This window comes from Elgaria multicarinata, chromosome 9, assembly GCF_023053635.1.
Source record: "Elgaria multicarinata webbii isolate HBS135686 ecotype San Diego chromosome 9, rElgMul1.1.pri, whole genome shotgun sequence".
NCBI classification, from domain to species: Eukaryota; Metazoa; Chordata; class Lepidosauria; order Squamata; family Anguidae; genus Elgaria; species Elgaria multicarinata.
The window spans coordinates 94,543,186-94,562,511 of NC_086179.1; the positions used below are offsets into that span (position 1 = coordinate 94,543,186).

Consider the following 19,326-nt stretch of genomic DNA (forward strand, 5'->3'; position numbering starts at 1 on the left):
AAATATATATATTTGGCTTTCTATTTTTTGGGGGGGTGGAGTGTCTTAACTACTACTTTACCAAATGAAATATTTAAATGAAAGTCGATTTTTTTAAAAAAATCTGAATATCATCCTAGGAGGAAAATTTATATAATGTGTGTTATATCTAAAACTAGCATGCGGGATGCATTTAAAATAAAGCAAATGCTGCTGATGGAATATGCTGTCTTCAATTTTCTAGAAGGGAGATCTGGGAGTGTTGAGTTCCTTGACTGCAAATAGTAGCAATTTGCCAAGTGGCCTAAAAATAAAGTGGGTAGTGAGTGACTTCAATATTTTCCTTTTGAAATATTGCTGTTTTACATCGTAAAAAATTTTCTCCATTACAACTGTATTTTTCCTCCACTGTCTCTTTTGCTTGGTTGCTTGAGTCACCAGAAAAGTGACGAATCTCTTATGTGACTGATTGAAAATACTTCTTGTCTAACTATTTGGAGGAAGCAGAAAAATAGTTGCAAAAATGTACCCTATATAAACCTTGTTGTTGTCCCTGTCCCCATTAAACTTGGGGAAAATAATTTTTGCATTTCTTCTAGGTGCCTTTCTAGCTGGAGGGGAGTAGCAAACAGGCACTGTCCTGCTACAATGAACAGAACATACATTCCACAGCCTAGTTTTGAATTTCGGATAATATATCTATTAAAGAAAACCCACAATAATTATAGTTTTGCAGAAAATAAAACATATACAGTTCCAGCAATACTTAAACATTATTTTTCTATATATTAGGTTAATATACATGGTTTTAAAAGCTTTGTTTGCATGACAGGTCTGTAGCTTGAAATGTGGTGCTGGCAGGGGTAATGTATAAGACTATACTTTCAGGGATCATTTCTATAGTATCCAACTAGAGAAATGCATTTGAAAGTGGTCGGTTGAGTTTGGAGACTGGAGCAGGCAGGGACCATCGGAGCCTGCTTCAGTTGGACCCCCCCCCCCAGGGCTAACATCTTCACCCTGTGGGGAAGAAGAAGGAGCTGTTGGTTTGCCCCTCCATTGGGAGATGAGAGGACAGAGCAGGGCCTTCCCACCAGCCTAAACAGTCTCCTTAATTTCTTTTTATTTTCTCCCTCTTCCCTCCCCATCCACTTTTCCTTGTCTGTCTTGTCTTTTTTAGAATGTAAGCCTGAGGGTAGGGACTGTCTTTTTTATTGATAAATTGGAAGCCACTCCGAGAGCCTTTTGGCTGAGGTGCGGGATAAAAATACCCTAAATAAATAAATAAATAAATAATGATGGTCCTGAAGTGAAAGGTTGAATTTATTTCTGCAGCACCAATTAATGCTTTCCTTTTGCTGTGCTAAATTTTAAAATGGACTTGCTTAGGGATTAGTTTTACAATCTAACTTAGTATGCATAAAACACAGAGTGGATAACTTCTGGTCCTCCAGAATTGTTTTGATTTGATTTGATTTATTACATTTATATACCACTCCATAGCCGAAGCTCTCTGGGCGGTTTACAAAAGTTAAAAACAGTGAACATTAAAAAGTATACAAAATTTAAAACCATCAAAAACAGAAACAGTATAAAAACAACGGTATCCATTTAAAAAACAACAGTTCTGGGGTCTGTTAAAAAAACAAGCAAACTTAGCATTGTTAAATGCTGTTAAATGCCTGGGGAAACAGAAAAGTCTTGACGTGGTGCCAAAAAGATAACAATGTTGGCGCCAGGCGAGCCTCATCGGGGATATCATTCCATAATTGGGGGGCCACCACTGAGAAGGCCCTCTCCCTTGTTGCCATCCTCCGAGCTTCCCTCGGAGTAGGCAGTTGGAGGAGGACCTTAGATGTTGAGCGCAGTGTACGGGTAGGTTCATGTCGGGAGAGGCGTTCCATCAGGTATTGTGGTCCCAAGCCGTGCTGGCTGACAATTCCCATCAGTCTTAGTCAACATAGCCATTGGGGAGGGATGATGGGACCGGTAGTCCAATACATCTGCAGGGCCACAAGTTGCCAAGCCCTGATATAGAAGAACATACCTGTGCAGAGCTCAACCCAATACATTCTTTTTTAGTACCGTTGTAGGTCAAGAATATTACAGAGAACATGCATTGGGGCCAGAGTTCCCTGCTTTTGATGTAATGGGGAACTCTGGCTGAATGCAACCCAGAATGAAGTGCCAAAGAAGCATGCAAGGGGAAGAAGGGAGGGATGCTGGAGAAGCGCTCAGCCCTCATGCTCATTCTCATCTTCGTAAATCCTGGAACAATTGTACAGACCAGGCCCTGTTGCTCCTTTAGACTACAGTGCAGTGGCTCATCGAACTGATCCATAAAATGAGTTAGTCTCATTGATTAATTATTTAATCATTTAAGTACCTTCTTGACTAAATGTTATTCGGGTGATCTGGGCCTCATCTACACCAAGCAGGATATTGCACTATGTAAGCGGTATATAAAGGGCAGGAGCCACACGACTGCTTTATCGCGGTATTGAAGTGCACTGGCAACTGTTGTGGCCCATTGACACAGACCATAGACCGCTTTCATGCTGCCATATCCTGCTTGGTGTGGCTCCTGCCTTTTATATACTATTTCCATACCGATTTCATAGTGCAATATCCTGCTTGGTGTAGATTAGGCCATAGTCACATTCTAATGGGGGATTGGCTATGCCCTCGTGGATTCAGAGAAGCTCTTTTTCATTAACTGCCCTTCTGTCTCTTGTATAAAGTCCAGCAGGAAGCAATCATTGGGTCGCTAACATGGACAATTTAAAACTGATTTTGTTGTTAGGAGTGTGAGAGTATGGCGCTGAATGGCAGTGACTTACAGGGCAGCATATTTAAGGGGCACAGCTTGATCACACATTGTGAATAGCTATAGAGGTGGTTATCATAATTGACCCTCTCCATGTTTATTTATTTATTTAAAATATTTATATCCAGCTTTATATCACTTAGATCTCAGGGCGGCGTACAGATAAAAACATACAGTATAAAACAATAAATATACAGTTAAAAACAAATTAAACCATAATCCAAGTTAAAACAATATATAATTTAAAAGCAATAGATGCAGTTAAAACAATGTGCCAGTGAGTTTAACCATCAAAGGCTTTGTTAAAGAGTAAGCCTTATAGACTGCAATTGCACATACTCCCAAAGGTGCATAGGACTACATCTTCAATGTGCTTTTTATGTATTAATGGACTATATTCTTGTAGATTTATTTGGCTGTCCTTGATATATTGTAAGACAATTTTCTTGCTATGCAATAGAGACAGAATAATTGGTTGATTAAACATTTCTTTTTCCCTCTTAGCCTTTCGTTGTAGCCTCCAATTTCTTGGAAACATTGCCACAGGAAACACAGATTCCCAGAATAGGATTTGGAAGCTTGCGTTCCCTTCTCTTTTCTTGTAAGCATCAGTAGATATCGTCTTCTTTCCCCACCCAAAATGTAATATTATGTGGTTATATTTCAATCTTCATTGATATTGTTTCTTAGCACTAAAATGCTTGGGGGATGGATACAGTTTTGGAGAACAAGGTAGCAGTGTCTATATCCTATGGCTTTATTTGTGTATGTTATATGCTTAGTTTTCTGTTAAAACATATGCAGATGGGTAGGTTATACATATCAGGAAAGAGCTGTGAAATAAAATGTTTCTTGATTTCTCTCTCCACCCACATCTGCATGGGATAACATTCTTTATTATCTGTTTAAGTCTAGTAAGTTACCTTGACTAAAATGTTAATAGATAGCTGATGATAAAAAGCTTTCACTAGCAATACCATCAAAGAACTGCATGTAGGCTGCAATCCTGTACCCATTTACTTGGGTGCAAACCCCATTGAAGTAGACATGTGCCGAATTGCATTTAGAAGTTTAGGATTTAGAGTTTTGAAATGCTGTATAACAAATGGGTTGTTAACAGGGCTGTTGTGCATTCAACTAAGTATTAATTCATATTTGATTAAAGCTGCACCAATTTGTACATGAATAAATCAGTATACTGAAAGGAAAAACACACACAGAGTTTATCTCTTTTTAGATGATGCACATTTTGCAGCAGACACCATCTTAGATTGTGTATGTCACACACGGGATTTTTTTGGTGTGGGTTATTGTATTAAAATAATTAATAATTTTTAAAAATCTTCCACCTAATTTTAATTGGGAGGATATTTTTAAATGAGTTAACCTAACCAATTTATCTACTAAATGCTACAGCCCAATTTTAAAATCTTAAATATATTATCCTTAATAAAGGACCCATCAAATTCAGAGAAGTTCCTCCACTAGTCTCTTGTAGTATTTGCAATCCTACACCCCTCCTCTCCTAACCTCTATTCATTTTTTTTTAAAAAACAACAACCCTGCATGTTGCTTTTAATTCCTCATTGCAGGATTTCTCTGCAGGCATTGACGTACAGTGGACAGAGTTTGAGGCTTTGAACTGGGAAATCTCATTTTAAATCTCCACTTAGCCATAAAGCTCACTTGGCCATAAATCTCACGCAGGTATGGCCTTGAGCAAGTTTTAATCTAACCTACTTCACAAAGTGGTGAGGGTAAAGTAGGAAGAGATTATTTGAAAAATGCTATGGGCATCATCCAGCCACACTTTAAACACTTCTTAAGTTCCCTTTCTGTGGAAGAGTTCATTAACTTTAATTGAAATTGGTGGGATTTTTATGTGCTTAACTTTGGCTGAATCCTTCCCTGCTTCAGAAAAGTGTCATAGGAAATTGGTATAAAAAGAGGATAATACATACTGTGACTGCAACAGCACCTTTTGGGGTTAGTATCAGCAGTTAAAGAAACTCAAGAGAATCAAGAACATGTCGAACCAATCCTAGCCTTATTTGTTTCAGGTAAATGTTTGAACACGTTATCACAGAACAATGTGTTACATTTTATATGTTGCAAATTGAGAGGATGAACGGGAGATCTCTGGGAATGTAAGCAAATGGAAAGGAATGGTTTTGATTCTGAACATTTGAGTACATTACACATCAGCTACTGATACACTGTTCTAAACAGCCCTTAACAATGAATGCTCTCGATTCTTTTTTAAGGAATTGCTTAAATCATCAAGATGAGAAAATCATTTCCTATTGCTGCATGGTTCTTTTCACTTGCCTTAACCCTGAAAGAATGAGAGAACTACAGGAAGAAAACAACTTAAACGTTGTCCTTGCTGTTCTTCAAGCCTCCAGAAGATACCCGGAATCAGAATGGGTGTATGTATTTTTATTATTATTATTATTTGCAAAAATACTTACTGAGGTCTTCAATATCCTCTTTCCTTAGAAGTGCATCTGATTTTTGAAATCTTCTCAGTACGTTTATAGTTAAGATTTCATATTGATTTTAATTCTAAGAAGTTTGGACAATGTATAAAGCCTATGTTGCCCAAAGATGAGGTCAGGATCCAGAGAAATGCATGCCTTATTGTGCTTCCTGGTACCCCTCTTTTAAGAGTAGCTTATTCCGTTGTCAACAAGCTGCCCATAGCTCTTGCAAGGAACTGCTGTTAGGGGAGGAAAGAGAAAAGGAAAATCCTTTCTACATGCATAACCAATTTTTTGCACTTCTGAAGGACCTTGTTTTCTAACTAAAATAAAATGCAACTTGCAAATAACATTGCAAAGAAATGTCACAAAAAATAATTATTGTTTACTGTTTGTTAGGTATTTTTAAAAATCTTTTTAAGCACTTTTTCTTTTGGAAACTAGTGGTCCGTCCAGATCTGATGACTAACCATGATTAAGGGTTTGGGGCTGGTCCACAGGCTTTCATCCCTGTCTCTCCCCTTGGGTGCAAATTTCCCATGGACCTCCTGGATTTGGTGTTTTGTGATTATTGCTAACAATGGTCTAAGGATTCTGAATTGTTCGACAGTTTTAACAATTAGCATGTGTAATGCTGAACCTACATAACAACTTCCTGCAGTCAGCCATTACGTTGCCAATAGTTAAAGTCTGGATTATCTTGTGCTGTTTTGTTGCCTGATACTTTGTCTATTGATGCGATAGCTAGGTAAAATTTAGTGGGCAAAATTGAATCCATAACATTTTATCTATATGTCTCGGAATGGCTTCTATAATGGGAACTGTGAAGAACTTAGCTTCAATTGGTTCTCCTGTAACCAAGGTAAAAACAATGGCCACAAACCACAAAATCTTCCAGACTGCAAAAGACCACAACTGCTGAGATAAAACTGTGTCTTGGTTATTGGCACTTCAGGTGCAGGTGAGGTGGTTTTGTGATGGTAATCGTATGAAAGAAATTCCCTCAATATAGAAAACTATTATGCCATGGAGAAAGCTAGGATTAAGGTTGTCAAACCCTCATGATAGTTTTAGATTGGTTGAGGGTGAACCAACTGAGGCTTAATCCTGAGAAGATAGAGCTACTTTTGGGGCACTCTGCATCCAACTCTCCTCTTGGATGCTTAGGTCATGGCTAGATGGGGCGATATCCCAGGGATCACCCTGGGATCACCCCTGTGTGTCCACATGATGCACAGGGGATCCCGGGGGCAGGGAGGAATGATCCCTGCATTTCCCCGGGATATCGCCCTACAGTTTTTTCCCGGTTTTTCCTGGGGTCCCAAGATGATCCTGAGACCGCAGGACGTGTGGCTGGGCGTCGTGGTTTGTCCCAGCTCCTCGCAAGTAACTGCGAGGAGCCAGGACCTGGGCACAGGGTGTGGAGCTCCGTGCCCATGGGGGGTGGGGTGAGGGGAGTGGTTTTTTCTTAAGAAAAAAATCCATTTACATTTTCGTAGGAGCGCTCCTGCGCTCTTTCTCGATTAAAAAATATGGCGGGTGCGACATCCTCTTCCTTCCTGGACGTCATGCGCCACATGTAGACTCGGTGTGTGTGTGTGAATCTCACGATCTTCATATCGCGAGATCCTCCCCCTCCACCACCCCCTCGTCTAGCCATGCCCTTAGTTAGCAGCAGTGTCCAGAAATGTCTTGTATGAGAAACAAAATCTGGCCTCAGCCATTTATTCTCTAGTCACCTATATAATTGCTGCATTTTATGTAGGGCCAGACATGAAGCCAGTGAAAAAGCTTCAGTTGGTTCAGAATGTGGCTGCCAGGGGTTTGTCTGTTGGTAGTAGATCACAACTTATGAAACCATTCCAGTGGTCAGTAGATTTTGACTTGGCTTACTAACGAAACTCATTACTTGTGTCAGCCCTAAATGCTCCTTTCCTTGAGTCCCAAGGCATGTGCAGAGAACCTGGGAAAAGGCTGGTCTTTCGTAAAAGGTGAAAGCAGCATCTTTTTGCTGCTGCCTCTTGCAAATGTTCCAGGGGAAGGGAGATAAACTATCCCTCTACAAGGGGTGGGAGGAAAGGAAAGACGGCTTCCATCCCTCAAGTTGTACTTTTGCCCAAAGCAATAGCAATATGTAGCTGCTCCCGCTGCCTCCTCCAAAATAGAAAGGCAGATTGGCAAGTAAAGTTTTTTTTAAAAAAAAGCCTTCCATTGGCATGAACTGAATGTTGTTTTTAATCAATGTGGGGGAGCACAACATGTAGGAAGGGGCGGATTAATCCTTCCTTCTCCAGCTGTGACATCCCCCTCATTCCCCCATAGCATTTAGGTTTAGGAGGAAAGCTCCTGGTGGCATCAGGAGCCTAAGTGCTGCTGGGAGGTGGCCATGGAAGTGAGACAAAATCTTGTGTGATTTGATGAAGTCTCATGAGACTTGGAAAGAACTTTCCCCACATAGCCACCCCTCCTGGGCTCGATGTACAGATGGCTGCTGCCCAGTCAAGTGCTCTACATTGTCGATAATGACCTTTTATCATAGAATCATAGAATAGCAGAGTTGGAAGGGGCCTATAAGGCCATCGAGTCCAACCCCCTGCTCAATGCCGGAATCCACCCTAAAGCATTACATCTCCCAATGTAATTTTCTTCTGCTAGAAGCATCTCTGTTTGTGGTGTTTTGGGTCCAGGCTGCAGCATCTGGAGAAAAAGCTACTTCCTCTCTCTTCTGCTCTGATTCAAGTAGGCCTTTTGAAGATCCAGTGGTGTATCTGCCACATAATTTCTCGATATGCCTCCAGACAGTGAAACAAAAAAGTCAAAACATCCTTTGTGTCATGGAACATGAATGTCCCCAAGCAGGTACATGCCTATATTAAGTTGGAGGGCTGGCTGCTTTTACCTCTAGACTCCAAAAGCCCTCCACTATTGTCACAACTACCACAGAACATTTGCATAATTATCTACAGCTTTTTCCTGGCTAACCCACCACACTGCTGCGTTCCCATCTAGTGGGTTTATATTATTGCTAAGACATGATGCGCAATGGTAGATAGACTTTGGCAAATAACTCTTTTACAGCCTTATCCTACGTCACAGGATTGTACACTGCTGTTAGGTTAAAATGAGGTCATTGTACACATTTATTTGAATGAGATAAATGTATTTAGTCTTTGCAGTCAGAACCAGCAAGAAGGAATAATAACCACAGCAACGTTTTGTGCAGGTAATAAAAGACAATTACAGGGCCAGATGAGGTTTGCTGTGGATGGTTGATGCCACCGCTGAAAAGACACTTCTCCTTGTGTCTACCCCACTTCCATCAATATGGAGAATTGGGAGCAGGACTAGTCATGTTGAACAGAGTGCATCCAGAGGAACATGAGGTAGAACGGAGTCCTTAAAATATCAATGTCCAAAGCTGTTTAGGGTGTTAAAGATAAAAAGCTAGTACCAGGAATTGAACCTGGAGACTAATAGGTAGCCAGTGAAGATTGAATGGAGGTTTATGCTCTGCCTAGTCTATCCTAGTGGTGGCGTTTTGGACCAACTGAGTTTCTCAATACTTTTTAAAGGCAGTCTCATGTAGCTCATGTTACTGTAGTCTAGTCTGGAGGTTATCAAAGCACGAATTATCATGCTCAGGTTTCAGAGAGTAAGTGGCTGGTAAGACAAAGGGTTAAACACTTGCGCTTGCCTTTTCCCTGTTACATAGTACCAAACCTCGAATATTGGTTTGCAACAGAGGAAGGACCACAGGTTAACATTACACAATTACACGTGGTTGTAGGGTAACATTTAGATTGCCCCAGAGATTGTACTGGCACCAGGGCCTCATCTGAACATCATTATATATGGAGGGGTTTATATGGGAGGATGCTCTTTAAATGACTATGGTTCCAGGCCATTGAATGGGTTAAAGATCAAAACCAGGAAATTTAAACTGGAAGTCACCTAGTAACTGAGGAAGGTCTCTTAACAGCAGTGTAATGTGCTCGATGTGGTTAATACCAGCCAGTAGCCAAGAAAATAAACTATTCCTGAAGTGCTTCCAATCTTCTTATAAAACCCATGGTTATTTTAAAATTCACACATGAAAATTCTCATTGATGATTGATGTTAATGCACTTCCTCTTCTGCTGGCTTGTGAAACCTTACCATTCGCTCATTTAAATTCTGGTAAACTGGGTTGTTTCAGAGCTAAATATAGGTTTCATAATGGTATCTATTCCTTTGTTTTTTAAATTACATTTACCACTTTTCTGCCAGTGTGCTGAAGGTGATTAACCATTTTCATAATGTTACTGCCATCTCTCTAATTGCAAACTCAGGTGGCAAGAGCAAGGGTAGTACCCCCCTCCCCCCAAAAAAACCCATAATAAAAAACAACTAAGGGATCAAAAAGCCCCACCCCCAATGCCCATTAGGGAATGAGCATGCTTAATATTCACAGGAATGATAAATAGAAAAGGGGAAGAAGTGGAATTTCCTGCTCAAACCTTTTGCAGCTCATATTATCTGGGAAGTGGGTATGACTGACTGGGAGGGTTCACATCTCACTTTAACCCATGGTGGATTAATAATACATAGTAGTTTATTTTGGAAATAAGCCCCAAATAGCCCCATCACATGATGGGGCAAATAAGCTAGCATGCATAATTTATTACTTACCCCCTTCTCCTTCCTCCCTCTGCAGTCTTCCTGCCTGAGTCGCAAGTACCCTATTTCTTCGATTCTAAGACGCACTTTCCCCCCCATATAAACATCTCTAAAAATGGGGTGCGTCTTAGAATCGCGGGTGTGTCTTAGGATTTTTTTTCCTTCTGTTGGTGGTACTGAAATTAGTGTGCGTCTTACAATCGAAGAAATATGGTATCCCATCTTCCTTTGCAGTGAAAGCCATGTCCCACCATACCACGCACTGCCACTAGGTCACCTGCCTGGCTCTGGTTCGCCCGCGGTGTGCTAGGGGTGTGTTCTCTGTCTCCTGTTGCTGCCCTTGCTGCTCTCTTATCTCCCCTTGCTGCCCCAGTTCTCAAAGTCTTCCTTCCTGCTCCAGCCCCCCCTCCCACCGCCACCTCATTTGCGAAACCAGTTTTCCAGATCCTTCCCTTATCTCCAACTGTTTGCACCAAGTAAGATGTGGTGACTGTAAACCAGTGGTTCCCAAACTTTTTCAGGTCACCGCCCCCTTGGTTCCACAAACTCATGCCCAGCGCCCCCCTACCCTACACTATAAAAATCATTATTCAGAATAGCGGTTTTCAACGACCCACCAAGGAAGATAAAATTCAAAACAGTAACAATTAATTGAATACTTTATTCAAAATCCAATTGGAGTGCCCTGCCACGCTGGCTGCAAACAGAGGCGTTCGCTCTCTTTTCCCTCCCTCCCTCGGCAAGCCTGGGGCAGGTGCTTCCCATTTAGAGGGGATTCTAGGAGTTGAAGGACTTTTTTCTGTCTAAACATGCATAAAATTGTGCCTTTAACTTATCATGTCACACTAGCATGAATACAGGAATCAAATAGGATTTCCTTCTTCAGTGGAACACACTTACTTAGGAGTAAGCACCATTTTGTTATAAGAAAGAATAATGTATTTTAATTAAAATTATAAAATAATTATCTGCCACCTGGTACAGAGTTTTCCTATGGAAAATCTGGCTGGGACTGAAGTAGAGGGGCACTAATTTTACTGTACTTATTGTCTTTCAATATGGTTAAATATCCCACAATTACCTTGCTATTCTATTTCTACAATTCATTTTCTCCTGTCTTTTCTTCACCCTCTCTTCGTTTTCAGGCTGAGTCTTATGCACATTTACCTCAGAGTAAGTTCTATTGATCTCAGTGGGGCTTACTTCTGAGTAGACATACTTAGGATTGTGCTGCAGCTCTGTTTTTATGGTGACACAAGATACACACATACCATGTTTACCAAAAGAACACTTGAAAAAGGGGGTTGGACACCCTGAAATAAGCAAGGGCAGATAGGAATTGTTTCAGCAAGCATTCTGGAAAAAGGTGCTGCTGAATCTTCTTTAGCCAGGAAGGACCTGGGGAATTGCAATTCTCTCCCCCTCCCCCTTTTCTTTTCTCTCCCAATCCTGTTGTAGTCCAGATTTTTTTGGGGGTGGGAGCACACACAGAGACACACAGCATCTCTCTCTCTTTCGCTCTCTCCAACCCCCCCTCCCCCCCAAGCCTCACAAAAGCTATTGGGCTGATTACGACAGGAGGGCAGCAGCTCGGAGGGGAGATGGCCCCAAACTGCAACTCCTGATGGGGGAAGGGAGCCTGGTGATACCTTGCAGCATCACAAGCAGTTCTGCTCCCCACCCATCCTGCCGGCTGACTGCTGTTCTTGGCAGCTGCTCTGCCGCCTGCCATCCTCCACATGCTCCTTCCTTTCTGCCACATGGCTGCTGCTCCCACCTTGTGCAGCAACTATCGCGAGAGGTCTGCCGGGGCAGCTTGTAGGACGGAGCAGCTCTGGCCGAGGGAGTGAGCGAGCGAGCGAGCAGGCGGTGGCGGCTCCAGCAGGAAAGAAGCCCTGGGCCCTCCTAGGCAGGAGAAGAGTGGGCAGAGCAGCTGAATTCGCCGCTCTTTCCTGCTCTGCTGCCTTCTGTGGGCGCTTCCCCCACCCCCTACTTCTGGTGGGGCCGCTGTGGGCTTGAGATAGGAGGAGAGAGCGGCTGCGTGAGTGAGAAAGTCCTTCCTGAGCAGGAGCGGTGTGGGGAGAGCAGCTGAATTTGCCGCTCTTTCCTGCTCGGTCCCTGGGTTTTAGGACCTTCTGGAGAGACCACCTCGAGGGGCCCCCTGCCGTCCCTTTGCCTCTTAACGCCCCCGTATGCAATCCCACCGCCCCCAGGGGGGCAATACCGCCCACTTTGGGAACCACTGCTGTAAACCCTCTAAAGTTTGCAAGACTGGGATGAGAATTCATTAACTGATTCCCCTCACGGGAAGCAGCCAATGCATACCAAAACCCCTGTGAAAGCAAGAACACCTTCCATGAAAAAGCGGGTGGATGTCATAAACCCTTGAAAGTTTGCAGAACTGGGATGAGATACCAATCACATGGGCTCCCAATGGAGAGGCACCTGACGCACACCAACAACCGTGCACTGCTATGCTCTTGCATGGGAAATGTGTGGGAATCGTAGCACGGGCAAAAGAGGCTTTGAAAGGTCACAGAGTGCTTCTCTAAAGGAGGGGTTGGGTGTAGTCAGCAGTACAACCAGTTGCTAGGCAGATCGCAGAAACAGAGATGGCCTGAGAGGAGCAGAACAGAGATATCGCTTTTGACCGCTCTTGCCCAGTGTCAGGGTCCGGGGCGTGGGCGGCAAGGCCTCAGCGCAGGAACGCCAGGGCCGGGATGGACAGCAGTGGAACCGGCAAACAGAGTCCAGACAGGGCCGGAGGCAAAAGGCAAAGTCCAGAGGCAAGCAAGGTTTGGAGTCCAGAGGCAAACAGAGTTCAAGCAAAGTGCTTGTGCAAAATGCAGCAGCCAGATTGATTTCGGGAACCAGAAGGTTTGACCATATAACACCTGCTCTGGTCCACTTGCACTGGCTGCCTGTATGTTTCCGAGCCCAATTCAAGGTGCTGGTTTTGACCGATAAAGCCTTACACGGCTTGGGACCACAATACCTGACGGAACGCCTCTCCCGACGTGAATATACCTGGTCACTACGTTCAACATCTAAGGTCCTCCTCCGGGTGCCTACTCCGAGAGAGGCTCGAAGTGTGGCAACGAGGGACAGGGCCTTTTCGGTGGTGGCCCCCAGACTATGGAATGATCTCCCTGATGAGGCTTGCCTGGCGCCAACGCTGCTATCTTTCCGGCGCCAGGTTAAGACTTTCCTCTTTGCCCAGGCATATGGCGGCACATCCTAATTACCCACATGTTTAGTTTTTAATCGGTTTTTAATGCTTTATGTGTGTATGTACTGTGTTTTAGAGTTTTAAATTTTGTATACTTGTTTTTACCTCAATTTTAGAATTTCTGTAAACCGCCCAGAGAGCCCTGGCTATGGGAGCGGTATATAAGTGTAATAAATAAATAAATATAAATAAATAAATAAAGCAGGGCCGGAGGCAAATGGCGTAGTCAGGAGAAACAGAAGGCCAGGCCAGGCCAGGCCAGGCCCAGGATTTGCCGGTAGTCAGGTACGGGCTGCAGCAGGCACAGGAGACCGTGTTGCTGTGGCAAAGCTGGAGTGGAAATGCAGTTCTTATATAGCCCTTTCCTGGCCGCTCCCAGCTGGTCTGCATCAGTCCACCTGCGAGTGCTCGATGATATGAGCCTGGATCCTGCAACTACTCTGCGGCCGGCAAGGTGCACTGTGGCCGTCAGGTGGTGCTGCAGGACAGAACCTGACAGTACCCCCCCTCCCCCGGAGGACGGGGGTTCCATCACCTGTTTAGGATCCAGGCTTGACTGGGTGTCTCCAGTGGAATGCCCGGAGTTTAGCGGGCGCGTGGATGTGGTCTGCCGGTTCCCAGGACTGTTCCTCTGGACCGTAACCCTCCCAGTGCGCCAGGTAGAACAGTTGGCCGCACCGCCGTTTGGAGTCTAGGATTCGGGCTACCTGGAACTCCTCGTGGTCGTCGATCTGGGCGGGCAGCGGTGGTGGGTTGGTGCGCCCGGGAAACAGATTCGCGAAGTAGGGCTTCAACTGGGATACATGGAACACCGGATGGATCCTGAGAGTGCGGGGAAGATCCAATTTGTACGCGACCAGGTTTACTTGTTGCAGGATCGTGAAGGGCCCCTGATATTTGAAGTCCAGTTTGATGGAGGGGCGTCCGGATTGGCGGTGCTCCATGGAGAGCCAGACTTTATCTCCGGGCTGAAGTGGGGTGCCTGCCTGGCATCATCGATCCGCCTACTCCTGCCTTGGCCTTCTCCAGATGCCGCACGAGTTCTGCTTGTGTCTCCTGGATGTGGGACACCCGGTCGTTGGCGGACGGAACAAGGGAGGCTGCAGGCATGCAGGGGTGATCCCACGGGTGGTATCCTAAGTTGGCGTAAAAGGGACTCTGTCCCGTGGAGGCATGGCAGGCGCTATTATACGCAAACTCAGCTAGCGGCAAAAGTTCCACCCAGTCGTCCTGGTGGTAACTTAAAAAGCGGCGGAGATATCGCTCCAGGACCTGGTTTACTCGCTCAGTTTGTCCGTCCGTCTGTGGATGGTAGGCCAAGGATAGTCTTTGTTTGATGCCAAGGAGTTTGAGGAAGGCTGTCCTGAACCGTGAAGTAAACTGCATTCCTTGATCGGAAACTATTGCTTCCGGGAGACCATGGAGCTGGAACACGTGGTCGAGTACCAGGTGTGCAGTCTGGCGGGTGCTGGGGACCCCATGGGTCAGAGCAAAATGGGCCATTTTAGTGAGGGAATCGACCACTACCAGGATGTGACCCTTGGAGGAGGGCAGGTCGACAATAAAGTTGAGCGAGATGATAGAAACCTCCAAAATTGAAAAACAGCCGGTATGCCTCAAGCTTGGAGAAACGCGAATAGCAGCTGAGAGCCTTAGTTCTCTGTAGAAAAACTATGCATCATATTGTACTGCCAAACAGAAGTAGCTCCCGTTTTAAGACCAGAAACTGCTCTGCATACAAGAAAGGCCTCATCCTTCCAAGCTTCTTGGTACTTAGTTATCTTTTTCTGCTTTTCTTCCGGCAGGGGCATGAACACGTGGGGGCCCTCATCCACCACTGTTTGGCACAGCGAGTGCAATCTGTCTGCGTTCTCAGCAGAGATATCCTCCAAAGTGGTGATTCTGTGAATGATCTCCGTGAGGGGGGTGTTAAGCAATGTCCCCATGGCCTTGCAGTAGATGTTCACGGGGAGGACATCCTGCCAAGCCTCTTCAACTATTGCAGAACCTGCCGTACAGCTTTGTTTGCTGCGGAATAGTTCTCCTCGTCATCCACGTTGGAGAAATTCCTTGCTCTTCACCCACATTGGAGAAATTCCTTGCTCTTGAGAGTCTCTCCAGGAGCTCTGTCTTTTGGACCCGCAACTGGGCTAGGAAACACTCCGTCCCAAGTTTCCTGAAGCCAGGCACCAGGTCAACAAAGGTGGCTATCCCATTGCTCAGGTGGCCCCGGAACTGGAGGCCCAGGTTCGGGAGGTGGTGTACAATATACATACAGTTGTTGTGGTGGGTAGCAGCCAGCTGGGGAAGTTTCTGTAGGTTCTCTTTGTGATACATCAGCACCACGTCACAGAACAGATGAAAGATGTTCCGCACTGAGAAGAAGAGCTGTATGCGCCACTGATCGGTGCTAGCCAAGGCCTCCTGGAGTGTCTGATAAGCCAACGCCATCAATTTCTGGATGGAGTCACTGATCAAAAAGGTATGCCTTGTTTCATTCTCCAGATTCGCCACCTGCTTGAGAACAGCCTCGGGCACTTTTAGCATCTTTGACTGGTCACCTGCTCCAGGGTCAGGCAGCTTAGGCAGAATTACTGAAGAGTCCAGGGTAACCTTTACGGTGTTGTGCATTTCTGATGTCATCAGATTTCTTGCTGCCACTATGACATCCTGGCATTTCTTGTTCACAAAGTGGCAGTTGACATTGCGGGCATATGTCAGCAGGTCGGTGGAACCCTCCTTTAGGAACCGCATGTCCTTCAATGCCTTTTCAAACTCCTCAGTAGCTTTAATAACGTCAATATACTGCCCCAGTTTGCTGCTGTCATTTGGGATCGAATGCACCAGGCAGTCATGAATGAGGCACTCCGACATCTCCTTCCAAATCATGTCGCCCAACACCTCCGCCAAGATGGGCATGGAGTGGTTCTCCTCCTCAACGCAGGAGTCAAGTGGAACAACTAAGTGAACTTTATGAAGAACCTCAAAGATCAGCTTGATCTTTGCAAACACCTCCTCAGGGGACGGAAATTGAAGGGTCCTCTGGCTCCAGACGATGGTGGGGTCAGGTCAGGGCAACCACAAGATCCCCAGAATGACAGAACAATGGGGGGTCTGGACCAGATTGAAAGTGAGCACTTCTTGGTGCCTGGGCATGATAAGCATGGCCAAGGGGCAAGTCTCATGAGTCACTGGTCCTGAGGGGAGCGGAGTCCCATCGAGGCCCTCTACCGGAACCGGGACCGGCTTGGAGCTGCAGGGCACCTAATATTTCTTGGCAAAGCCCAAGTCCATAAAATTGGATGAGGCCCCTGAATCGATCAGGGCCTCTAGCAGTAGAAGCCCACCCTGGGGCAGGATAAGTCTGATGAGCACTAGGAATTGTGGTTGAGAGATTAAAGGCCCCGGCTGGGCTCCCCCTAGCACCGCTGGGGCTGGCCGTTTCCCGGCAGCGACGCTTTGGCCGGACAACCAGCTGCATAATGGCCTGTCTGGCTGCAATACAGGCAGAGGTTTGCCGAACACCGTCGTTGCTTTTCAGCGTTTGATAATGGCCATCAGGCGCCCTCGCCCTGCATGGGCTCAGGGCTGGGTCCTGGGTCCAGCCTACCCTGCTCCCCGGAGAGTGCCCGTCCTGCTGTTGATGTTGAGGCAGAGGTTGATGAAGGCAGGTAGTGCAACCAACGGGGTTACTCAGGCCAACTCATCCTTGATGCGGGGGTGCAGACCCAACCGGAAATGAAACCTCTGGGCAGCCTCGTTCTACAGGGTGTCTGCCGCAAGGCAACGGAACTTGGCCGCATACTTGGTGACGAATCGTGACCCTTGCCGCAGTGTCTGCAGGGCCAGCTCTGTGGAATGGGCCCAATTCTGGTCCCTGAACGTGTCCTCCAGGGCTTGTATAAAGCCATCGAGGTTCCCCAGTAACGAGTCGTTGCCCTCGAGGTATGGAGAGACCCAAGTGAGGGCAGGGCCAGAAAGCAGGCTGATTACGAGACAAACACGGCTCCGCTGGGTGGAGTAGGCTTCTGGACAGGTTTCAAAGAGCAACCAGCACTGGTTCACGAACCCTCAAAGAACCTTCCATTCCCCGTTGAATCGCTCAGTGGCTTGCACTGGGCGAGGGGGCGGCGGGACTGCCGCTCGGGCAGTTCGTAGGGCTTGCAGCTCAGCATGGAGTGTATTCAACTGGACCTGCAAGTTGTGCAGTACCCCAGGGAAATCTCTGGCTTGGGCACCGTCCATGTTGTTCCCGGTCAGGACGTGGTGTTTTGGCAAACTGTCAGGGTCCGGGGTGTGGGCGGCAAGGCCTCTCAGCGCAGGAATGCCAGGGCTGGGATGGATGGCAGTGGAACCGGCAAACAGAGTCCAGGCAGGGCTGGAGGCAAAAGACAAGGTCCAGAGGCAGGCAAGCAAGGTTCGGAGTCCAGAGGCAAACAGAGTCAAGCAGGGCCAGGGGCAAAAGGCATAGTCAGGAGAAACAGAAGATCAGGCACGGCAAGGTCCGGGATTTGCCGGTAGTCAGGTACGGGCTGCAGCAGGCACAGGAGACCATGTTGCTGTGGCAAAGCTGGAGTGGAAATGCCGTTCTTATATAGCCCTTTCCTGGTCTGCATCAGCCCACCTGCGAGTGCTCGATGATATGAGCCTGGATCCTGCAACTACTCTACGGCCGGCAAGGTGCACTGTGGCCGTCAGGTGGTGCTGCAGGACAGAACCTGACACCCAGCGACTCTGTAGGCGAGCAATTTAACCCACACTGCATGTCAGACGGCACGCTAACCCACGATGGATTAATCATCCTCATTGCAGACAGTTATCAGGGTGTCTTATGTTGAGTTAATAATCCATTGTGGATTAGGAAAGAGCTCACAGGAGATACATTGTGGGCTAACGTGTCATCTGAACCCAGGCATTGGCTGAAACCTTAAACAGCAGAATGATGATTAACTGAAACATTTTGTTGAAAGTCCCACATGTAATTGTTATAATGACTAGGTTAAATAGCCACTGATGGAAACAGTTCTTGATAAACCAAACGGCAGGAAAAATATTCTTTTCCGTAACTGAGGAATGTTTAACAGATCGATAAGACTCTTTTTGTGTGGTGTATTTGACTTGCCGTCTTCAAAATCTTTTATTGCTCTGAAGTGATAATGTGTTTCTTCCAATTGAAATATATGGAACTCATTACTAGATGTGATCACTGTCTTTTGCTGTCAGAAAAAAGAGCTTTTCAATAACTTCTTAAAAACAATGTATTTTACAAGGATATTATACAGTTATTTTTCCAATTAAATAGCCTTCTGTCTCTGAGACTTGTTGGATAAAACTCTTATCAAGGAGTCAGCCATAGCGTTCTACGTTTAAATGTGTGAGGGATAGGATATCATCTTTATTCATTCCGGGATGTGGAATTACTTTGGTGTATTGTGGTTTTTGCCTCATTCTAAATTTTATTATGCTTTATTTTATTACAAGGACACATTTATCTTAGGCGATGACTGCAACACTCTTTACATGCAGAAAATAGGAACATAGCATATGCTGGCATATTACAGTCCAAGTTAAGTGAGGGAATTACCATGCCTGCCACAATGTTCTCCTTTGAGTCTCATATGCTCTCACTGGGAGGGATGAACACTTCTTTAAGGATAAAAGTAGTCAGTTTTTTCTTCTTCTGATGTTCTTAATCTAAAACAAATTGAGCTCTCTCCCCCAACTCTCTCTCTCTCTCTCTCTGACTCACACACACACACCATTTAAATTGGGCATCCTGGCTTTATCAGATGTGGCAGATTAGATTTCTTCAGGTCCAGAATTGTAAGGTTTGAGGTAAGTCAAACAGGTGACCACACATCTGGGAAACATTACCGTGCTCCCCTTTTAAGACACAAAACAATTTAACATTGTCTCCTTAGAAATCTTTTGGCCCTGCTCTTAAGACCAAACAGATCTTTTAAGATTCATACTTGCATGAATCTTAAAGCTCTCATCCTTGCACAGCTTCCTATGGCGGCAATGCTGAGCTTAGGGTTGTGAGGTAACTACTGAGTAAAGTGGGCTGTAAACATCTGCTCCAGTATTAGGTTCCACCCCCAAAAGATGGACAGATGAAGTGCTGTGCCTGTTGACAGGCACACCTAGACCATACT

The 19,326-nt window shown here is 45.5% G+C and overlaps 1 protein-coding gene, 1 non-coding gene and 1 pseudogene across 2 annotated transcripts in view; 2 read left to right on the plus strand and 1 right to left on the minus strand.

Moving 5' to 3' along the window:
- ATXN10 (ataxin 10) overlaps positions 1 to 19,326 on the plus strand; it is a 116,321-nt gene that overhangs the window by 38,668 nt on the left and 58,327 nt on the right. The window contains exons 4-5 of the mRNA XM_063134344.1: positions 3,311 to 3,407; positions 5,071 to 5,235. Coding sequence (XP_062990414.1) covers positions 3,311 to 3,407; positions 5,071 to 5,235 — 262 coding nt within the window. The remainder of the gene's footprint in view (positions 1 to 3,310; positions 3,408 to 5,070; positions 5,236 to 19,326) is intronic.
- Positions 852 to 923, plus strand: LOC134404360 (small nucleolar RNA U3). Its single transcript, XR_010025869.1, has one exon. It is a non-coding gene; the product is annotated as a small nucleolar RNA U3 (small nucleolar RNA).
- On the minus strand, positions 14,129 to 17,416 carry LOC134403903 (centromere/kinetochore protein zw10 homolog; annotated as a pseudogene).